The sequence below is a fragment of the Arachis hypogaea genome, chromosome 4 (genome assembly GCF_003086295.3).
Source record: "Arachis hypogaea cultivar Tifrunner chromosome 4, arahy.Tifrunner.gnm2.J5K5, whole genome shotgun sequence".
NCBI lineage: Eukaryota > Viridiplantae > Streptophyta > Magnoliopsida > Fabales > Fabaceae > Arachis > Arachis hypogaea.
Window position 1 is genome coordinate 11,113,284 of NC_092039.1, and position 10,185 is coordinate 11,123,468.

The 10,185-nt window shown below is 33.3% G+C and overlaps 1 protein-coding gene and 1 long non-coding RNA gene across 4 annotated transcripts; both read right to left on the reverse strand.

Moving 5' to 3' along the window:
* Window positions 1-1,308: 1,308 nt before the first annotated feature.
* LOC112796263 (uncharacterized) lies at window positions 1,309-5,499 on the reverse strand. Of its 2 annotated transcripts, none has more exons than XR_011880924.1 (3): window positions 5,312-5,499; window positions 5,112-5,200; window positions 1,309-1,625 (listed from the first exon to the last, which is right to left on the reverse strand). It is a non-coding gene; the product is annotated as an uncharacterized lncRNA (long non-coding RNA). The 2 variants fall into 2 exon arrangements; XR_003199068.3 differs by lacking the exon at window positions 1,309-1,625 and adding an exon at window positions 1,643-3,965.
* Window positions 5,500-6,056: 557 nt separating this feature from the next.
* Window positions 6,057-9,656, reverse strand: LOC140184397 (uncharacterized). 2 transcript variants are annotated; one of them, XM_072235060.1, is made up of 3 exons: window positions 9,507-9,656; window positions 9,307-9,395; window positions 6,057-8,163 (listed from the first exon to the last, which is right to left on the reverse strand). In XM_072235060.1, the coding sequence occupies exon 3, from the start codon at window positions 7,423-7,425 to the stop codon at window positions 6,619-6,621; it is 807 nt and encodes a 268-aa protein (XP_072091161.1). In that variant the 5' UTR covers window positions 7,426-8,163; window positions 9,307-9,395; window positions 9,507-9,656; the 3' UTR covers window positions 6,057-6,618. The 2 variants fall into 2 exon arrangements, with proteins under 2 accessions (XP_072091161.1, XP_072091162.1); XM_072235061.1 differs by having other exon boundaries at window positions 9,307-9,656.
* Window positions 9,657-10,185: the final 529 nt, after the last annotated feature.

A 10,185-nucleotide genomic window follows, 5' to 3' on the forward strand; every position in this document is an offset into this window, starting at 1 on the left:
TATTCAATTTTATTTTTATTTCAAATCATAGTGTGAACAAGTAAAGTTGGTTGAGTCTCTTTCTTATTACATTAAGAATTTTTATAGAACCTAAGGTAGAGTGATTCTCTTTCATGATATTCAATTTTTATATATTCTTTTTTAATTTCAAGTCATATTTTTCATTTAATTTCAATTCTTATTTTTCTTTGTATATCTATCTAATTTTTTTATCATAATAAGAGATCAAATTTATTAAATTACTAATACTAAAATATATTAAATTTTAAATTAAATATTTTTGTAACGAGTTAAAATATAAAAGATAAGTAAAATTTATTATTATTATTATTATTATTATTATTGTTATTATTATTATTATTTGAAGCAGCTAAATTATTTTTATTAATTTATAGATAATTATAAATAATAATTATTGATAGATATATTTTGGTCAAATAAACTATCATGTATGTTATTTTAATCTTAAAAAAAGAAAAATATATATTTTATAAATAAAAAATAAAAAATATTATTTAAACATTTCATAAAAAAAATATTATTTTCTTATGTTTAAAAATATTGTACAGTTAAATGTATGTCGTAGGATCAACAAAAGTATCATTTTATTCTTTCTAATGTTTATTTGAGAATATTAATAAACTTTTGTTTTCGGTTTGATATGTTAATAAAATACTATTAATTAAGTTTAATAAATTATTACAAAAACCTAGGAATTTAATTTTTTTTATCTAAATAAAAAATTCATTAATGTTCATTTTGTAACAGAATAAGAACATTTATGCTTTAATATATTTATTAGTCAATTTTGCAAAAATAACAATTTCGTTGCTGTATTATTAGATATTTGTTTTCTTAGATATTCATCAGGTTTTGCTATAACACTTAATTATTAGATCTTATGTATGGTTTAAAATTTTGGGTGGGACAATTTGTGGTGGACAAATTGTTGTAGCAAATCTTTTTCTAATTTATCAGCAGCAATATACAGGAAGTATATTGCATTTTTAAATATTTAAAAGTACAAGACACAGGACGTATTGTGTTATTTTAATATTAAAAATATAATACATGGAGTAATTGTCAATACATAGGAGGTGTGTTGATATTGTAACACCCTACCATACTAAGCTTTACGTTTAAGTCGTAAAATAGAGGTGGTGTGGTATTACGACCTCTAAAATAAAATGAGTACGTATAATAGCTGAAGAATTATAATATGCTAAGAGTCTTGAAAAATAGAGGAAACAAAAATCGCAAAATAAAAGCGCAACGCTCAAGGAACGAGTTAACTTGTGTGCTAAAAAAACCATAACTATTAAACATATGATAACAGAAGTAGAAATAAAGTGCCAAAGATACAAAATAACAAACTCCTAACTCAGCCTGCAAAGTCAAGACTGGCCGGTGAATATTTACACATATATACATACGTATCAAAAATCCAAAAGTTCATATACACAATCCTACCTCTCCATAAACCTCTAAGAGGGTAAAAAAAGAACAAGTAGTTATGCGGAGAGAAAACTAAGTACATATATATACATCATAGCATAACAAAATAACGCAGTAACCACTCCGCTTCAAGAGTCCAGACGCCTAACGAGATGCCTCTCGACCTGCGTCTGAAAAATAACAACATAGTATGGAATGAGAACCGGAGGTTCTCAGTATGGTAAAGGTGCCAAACACATAATATATAAGGTCCTGGAAATGCCAGAGGCAATCCTCGAATGCCGACACTCAGATTATAGAGTTAAAAGTATTAAACAGAAGCCATAAAGGTGATTTTCTAAGAGTACCTAAACCTAATTTAGCTTAATCTTACATCTAAGTCTCATACTGCCATTCCTCCATACCTCCAACACCATCATGCATTTCGCAGACATTTAAACAGATAAAGGCAAGCACAAGAAAGTTACAAATACTGCAGTTAACAAATATACATTTAACATGGCAAGTACATTTAGGCACACCCAATTAAAGCACAAGCAAGTAGTTCAAGTAATATGCATATGATGCATGTTTGTCCTATGACTGATGAGGCTCATCTGTCGGTTATCCAGCCAACCCGACAAGTCTGTATTGTACTTAGACTGTCCCCAAGAGTCTATGCATAACTTTATCTCAAATAATCAATATTTCTCAATGGGGTAACATTCCTGGAAATTTATATAGTGCCCGGTCACACTTATGTTGTAGGGTCAACAGAGTATCGAGTTTTCTACCTGGTACACGTGATGGCAAGCCACGACACTTTATCCAAGGAATCTCGTATCTCAGATTATTGAAATACATAAGCCATATAAATAATTCAATTTTAATTCATCAACATCCACATCATTCTCAATTGCATCTCATTCATCATCATACATCAAACGTATTCAATCTTTATCCTTCATTATCACACCTCCCATTCCGTCTATCGATAGTTCCAATTCAAAACATAATTCATTCTTTTCTAAATGAATCAAACTTAAAACATGCTCATTTTCTTAATAACTCAAAATCGAACCATATAACCTTTGAATCTAAATCTTTTTAAATAATCATATAAACAAAATCTCTAATTCTTTATAAAATTTCGGCAGCATCTCCTCTAAAACTCGGACTTTACCACCTTTTTCGGGTCCAAACCTGCATTCTTTTCAATTCAACATACCCTTCCTCATCATCATAACAATCACCACAATAAATCTACCTCAGATCAACAATTAAACTCATACAATATTCAAATTCAACAACCAAAATTCAACTAAGAATTATAGTTCACAAATCCTAGGCTTTTAACACAAAATACCTCGTTATCACAACAACCTCCACATAGTTATACCTCAAATCAATAATTCACCAAATCACCAGTTAATCAACAAGACCAAACCAACCATGTTCATCAACAGGATACTAAGCATTAAATATACACATACAATCCAACTTATCCTATGGTCATCTAGCCTAAGTTTTCACAGAACATTATAGATTAAATGCAAGAAACCTGAACCATATCTTAGCCGATTCTCAAGTATTATTCCAAGACAATTTTCCTAAAAGAACACAGCCCTCAAAACCTCAACTAATCCGCTTCCTTCAAGTTCTAGTATTCACAATTTCAAGCTCCAATTATTTATTCACAACCTAATACACATTCATAACACATATATATCCAATTTAATACTCAAAGCTCAAATTCAATGAAATTAAAATAAAATTATCATATCTTCACCTTACCCAAGCTTCACATAAGTAAGAGTGAATGTTTTCCTCAAGCTAATTGGATTCTAAAACATCAAAAATCAAAGAAATTCAACATTCACATTGAAAATTTGAAAATTGGGGGAAAAGAGGGCTGAGAATGATTAAACAAGTTACCAGTGAAATTGTTTTGGTAGAAATGTAGAGCTCGACACGGTGGACGCGTGGCCACAAACGATGCGGCGATCGGTGTAACACCCTACCACACAGAGCCTTACGCTTAAGTCGTAAAGCAGAGGTGGCAAGGTATTACGACCTCTAAAAATTAAAATACATACTTATAATAGTAGAAAGAAGATAATAGACTAGGAGCCTTGAAAAACAAGCTAAACAAATTGATAAACAAAAAATCGTGACACACTCGCATGGATATTCGTAAAACGGACAGGTAAAATCGAAAGATAACTGAACACATATATATACATATCAGAGTTCCAAAACTCAGATATCAAGCTCCAGACTCGACCTGCGAAGCTAAGGCCGACCAGAGTATATAATTATGTTTATATACAACCCAAAATAAAACTCAAACCACAAAATAAACCCCTGTATCTCCAAGTCGACCTCTAGGAGGGACAAAACACAAAATATACAGGCGGAGATTCTATAAACATATATACATAGCCTAAAACAAAATATGACAGTCCAAAAGACAGTTCTTCGCTCGTACAGAGGATACCCAAATGCTCAACGAGGTGTCTCTCGACCTGCATCTGAAAAACAACAACATAGTATGGGATGAGAACCGGAGGTTCTCAGTATGGTAAAGGTGCCCGCATAGTTAATATAAAAGGTCTCGGGAAAGCCAGAGGCATTCCTAAAACTTCGACACTCAGAATCATTCTTAAGGAAAATAAACTAAACCAAAAGTTAGGTAAGCTATCTAAGGTATTCTAATTCTGAATCTAACTTTAACCTAATAATTCACGTTCTGTCTCCTCTAATCCTCCGAATCATTGGTGGAACAATCCTCTCTCCTCACACCTTCGCCAAGAAGGATTTCTCAGAAAACATACACATATAGTTCAAGCAAGAAAAGCACAGGTAGAGAAGCATTTACAGCAAGTAGAACAAGTAGCGGATAAGCAGAATTAAACAGTTAAGCAAACCAAAACAATGCACACTCAAGCAAACAAACAAATGCATATGATGTATGCCTGTCCTATGGCTGATGAGTCTCATCTGTCGGTTATACAGCCAACCCGACAAGTCCTGGTAGTTAACCATTGGACAGTCCCTCTGTGCGCGCATCCCCAAGCTCAATAATATTCCATGGAGTCAAACTCCAAGCTCAATAATATAGTATTCCATGGAGTCGAACTCCAAGCTCAACAATATAGTATTCCATGGAGTCGAACTCCAAGCTCAATAATATAGTATTCAATATTCATATATATGCATGCCCATGGGGGAATCCGGGGAGTTAAAGTGCCCGGTCACATCTTGCGACAGAGGGTCAATAAATAGTCTCAAATACACAAGCCACATAATAATCTCTTTCCCTTTTAAAATGTTACCTCAAATCAAAACTCCAATTCTTAAAGAAATTTTGGCAATATCTCCTCTAAGACTCAAATTTCTGCCACCCTTCAAGGGTCCCAACTATCAAACCAAACACCTCTCAGTCACTCAAATCATTTCCAGTAACAAATTATTTCAAAATCAAACAAATACCAATATTAAATCTTTTTCCAAACCGACCAACTTCAACAGCAAATTATTAACAACAGCTGAACCACACATTCTATTCCATATACACAATCCATCAATTATACATTCAGTCCATTCCTATCTTAAGGTCTTCTAGCATGAGTTTTCACGTGACATTAAATGTTAACTACGAGAAACCAAAACCATACCTTCGTACGGAATCAAAATATTCAAAGCTTCGGAGAAGCTTTCTGACCGAGCTATCGAAGAAGAAAACGTCCAGAATCGTCTATGCCTCCTAAAATTCCCGTTGGCCAAACCCAAAGAAAAGATGAACTATGTCACTGTCAACTTCCACTAATAAAAAATGGTGCCAACGTGTAGAAGAAGAGGTTACGAATACTTTTACCGGATTAGATTTTTGATTGGAGTTACGGATTACAAAAAAATCGAAGCCGGAGGTTCAGAAGAATTTATGTTCTCTCTTGGTCTTCTCTCTCCGTTTTCTTTCTGTTCTTTCCTCTCGCATACATTAATGATATATATATATATATGTATGATTAGTACGCCGCCTTAGCTTCCTTTATATTATATATACACTTTATGAAAGTGAATTGTAATAATAAATTATACTTATATAGAAGGAAGCTAAGAATGAATTATAATAGCATAATATTATATTACAAAGCTTAATATTATATGTATACGTATGCATATCGATAATGATAAATTTTAGTGGATATATATATATATATATATATATATATATATATATATATATATATATATATATATATATAGTGATTGAAGTATTAGGTTAAATAGTAAATAATAATAATAATAATAATACAGGAACGAACTTTAGTGAATAATAATAAGGTATATTATATATATATATAAACGAAAGCATAGGTAATCAAAATAGGAAAGTCAGAAGATGATGATGATAATAATAATAATAATAATAATAATAATAATAATAATAATAATAATAATAATAATAATAATAATAATAATAATAATAATATGAATTTGATTAAATTAAAATTATTAGTTCGATTTTTGATAATTGAATAATTTTTTTTTAAATAAGGAGATTCTAATTTTATAAAATAAATTATAACTTATTTATATTTATATTTTTAAAACTGAGGGTCATTATATTCTACCCACCTTATAAAAATTTTCGTCCTCGAAAATTGATATAACATGGAAAAGATTCACGCTAACGTAACCTCCCTTCTTAAACATATCAAAGAAAAACAGAAAGATTTGACATGCTTTGTTTGTAAATCCAGGATATTCTTATGGCTTAAAAGTCTACGCAAAACGGAAGATGCAAGATAGACTTGATACAGAAAGGTTATAAGGCAGGTTGGTATTAGATCGACGGGTTTATCACTTCTAATACGCACTTCGTCTAGCTCTTAAGTTCTGCCGATTCTAATGGTTCCACCTTTCGTAATACAATCGAAACTGGTTCAGTCTCTAACACTAAATCTATCACAACTTACTTTTTCTCTTGACACCTAATCGGTTATTAAAGAGATATTTCTATCGGCCTAATTTTCTAGTATGTATCTAAGTCCAAAACTACGTCCAGTCTTTCTAGTCCTAAACTTTCATATTCGATTATGTAACCTAAACGAAAGCGGGGTCCTAGCTCTATACAGAACAAATCCTTTCTACGCATTCGGTATCATACTTACCTCGATCCTATCGTGGCCAACCCGTATCTGCGGCTCTCCCACGCGAACAATCCCTAGACATATGTCCCGGTGCTCCACATCGAAAACACATTCCCAGTCCGTACCTGCGCGGCTCTTCTGGAGTGGTCTCACCAAAGCCTTCCTGTAGCAGTGTCCACTTCATGGAGCAATCCTCAGCGAGCTGGCTCTTCTTAACCAACTCAGTGAAATTTGTTAGCTTTTGTGGATACACGTAATTAAAGATATCTCTCCTTAGTCCTTTCTCATACTGAGCACACTTCCATTCCTCATAATCAGCTGGATTTCCTTGACAAGTTTTTGAGAAACGGCACAGGTTGTCGAATTCACGGGTATAGTCGGCAACGGACATATCCTTTTGCTTCAGCTGCATTAACTCCAATTCCTTTGCAATGCGAAACGCATGCAAGAAATATCTCCCATAAAACTCTGTCTTGAATCCATGCCAAGAGACATCCGTTAACTCCACCTGCAAGGTATGACACAATTCTTGCCACCAATTCTGAGCATCTCCTTCCAACATATGAGTCACTATCTCTACTGACTGTACTTCAGGAACATGCTGAGTGTACAAAAACCTCTCCACTTCTCGAAACCACTGATCAGCCTCCAGGGCATTCGCGTTTCCGTTAAACCGAGGTGGACCACTCTTGAGGAAGTCAGTAAGGGTCATAGACCTATAGTATCGACTTACGTTACTTGTACTAGCACTAGGGTTTCCACCTGGACGTCCTCGCATTGGTTCAACCACGGGATTTCCTCTCTGAACACCTCGTTTGGATCCACGAGACGACATTTGGTCCCTGTTCACACCAAACAAGTGATATTAAGTTGATCAGTCTCAATATCGCAAGTTTAATGTTTCAAGTTCCAGATGCATGCTCATGAACATTTATGCCACATATATCAATCAGATATCCTAATAGCACATACACACACCCAGAGTATGCCCAGAAGCATAATCAGTCCATCCCTCAGGCTCTATAGGAACGAACTGCTCTGATACCATAATGTAACACCCTACCACACAGAGCCTTACGCTTAAGTCGTAAAGCAGAGGTGGCAAGGTATTACGACCTCTAAAAATTAAAATACATACTTATAATAGTAGAAAGAAGATAATAGACTAGGAGCCTTGAAAAACAAGCTAAACAAATTGATAAACAGAAAATCGTGACACACTCGCATGGATATTCGTAAAACGGACAGGTAAAATCGAAAGATAACTGAACACATATATATACATATCAGAGTTCCAAAACTCAGATAGCAAGCTCCAGACTCGACCTGCGAAGCTAAGGCCGACCAGAGTATATAATTATGTTTATATACAACCCAAAATAAAACTCAAACCACAAAATAAACCCCTGTATCTCCAAGTCAACCTCTAGGAGGGACAAAACACAAAATATACAGGCGGAGATTCTATAAACATATATACATAGCCTAAAACAAAATATGACAGTCCAAAAGACAGTTCTTCGCTCGTACAGAGGATACCCAAATGCTCAACGAGGTGTCTCTCGACCTGCATCTGAAAAACAACATAGTATGGGATGAGAACCGGAGGTTCTCAGTATGGTAAAGGTGCCCGCATAGTTAATATAAAAGGTCTCGGGAAAGCCAGAGGCATTCCTAAAACTTCGACACTCAGAATCATTCTTAAGGAAAATAAACTAAACCAAAAGTTAGGTAAGCTATCTAAGGTATTCTAATTCTGAATCTAACTTTAACCTAATAATTCACGTTCTGTCTCCTCTAATCCTCCGAATCATTGGTGGAACAATCCTCTCTCCTCACACCTTCGCCAAGAAGGATTTCTCAGAAAACATACACATATAGTTCAAGCAAGAAAAGCACAGGTAGAGAAGCATTTACAGCAAGTAGAACAAGTAGCGGATAAGCAGAATTAAACAGTTAAGCAAACCAAAACAATGCACACTCAAGCAAACAAACAAATGCATATGATGTATGCCTGTCCTATGGCTGATGAGTCTCATCTGTCGGTTATACAGCCAACCCGACAAGTCCTGGTAGTTAACCATTGGACAGTCCCTCTGTGCGCGCATCCCCAAGCTCAATAATATTCCATGGAGTCAAACTCCAAGCTCAATAATATAGTATTCCATGGAGTCGAACTCCAAGCTCAACAATATAGTATTCCATGGAGTCGAACTCCAAGCTCAATAATATAGTATTCAATATTCATATATATGCATGCCCATGGGGGAATCCGGGGAGTTAAAGTGCCCGGTCACATCTTGCGACAGAGGGTCAATAAATAGTCTCAAATACACAAGCCACATAATAATCTCTTTCCCTTTTAAAATGTTACCTCAAATCAAAACTCCAATTCTTAAAGAAATTTTGGCAATATCTCCTCTAAGACTCAAATTTCTGCCACCCTTCAAGGGTCCCAACTATCAAACCAAACACCTCTCAGTCACTCAAATCATTTCCAGTAACAAATTATTTCAAAATCAAACAAATACCAATATTAAATCTTTTTCCAAACCGACCAACTTCAACAGCAAATTATTAACAACAGCTGAACCACACATTCTATTCCATATACACAATCCATCAATTATACATTCAGTCCATTCCTATCTTAAGGTCTTCTAGCCTGAGTTTTCACGTGACATTAAATGTTAACTACGAGAAACCAAAACCATACCTTCGTACGGAATCAAAATATTCAAAGCTTCGGAGAAGCTTTCTGACCGAGCTATCGAAGAAGAAAACGTCCAGAATCGTCTATGCCTCCTAAAATTCCCGTTGGCCAAACCCAAAGAAAAGATGAACTATGTCACTGTCAACTTCCACTAATAAAAAATGGTGCCAACGTGTAGAAGAAGAGGTTACGAATACTCTTACCGAATTAGATTTTTGATTGGAGTTACGGATTACAAAAAAATCGAAGCCGGAGGTTCAGAAGAATTTACGTTCTCTCTTGGTCTTCTCTCTCCGTTTTCTTTCTGTTCTTTCCTCTCGCATACGTTAATGATATATATATATATGTATGATTAGTACGCTGCCTTAGCTTCCTTTATATTATATATACACTTTATGAAAGTGAATTGTAATAATAAATTATACTTATATAGAAGGAAGCTAAGAATGAATTATAATAGCATAATATTATATTACAAAGCTTAATATTATATGTATACGTATGCATATCGATAATGATAAATTTTAGTGGATATATATATATATATATATATATATATATATATATATATATATATATATATATATAGTGATTGAAGTATTAGGTTAAATAGTGAATAATAATAATAATAATACAGGAACGAACTTTAGTGAATAATAATAAGGTATATTATATATATATAAACGAAAGCATAGGTAATCAAAATAGGAAAGTCAGAAGATAATAATAATAATAATAATAATAATAATAATAATAATAATAATAATAATAATAATAATAATAATAATAATAATAATAATAATAATAATAATATGAATTTGATTAAATTAAAATTATTAGTTCGATTTCTGATAATTGAATAATTTTTTTTTAAAATAAGGA

Bases quoted from the DNA above. Each gene is read 5' to 3' on its own strand.
- LOC140184397 (XM_072235060.1), bottom strand. From the start codon at position 7,425: ATGTCGTCTCGTGGATCCAAACGAGGTGTTCAGAGAGGAAATCCCGTG.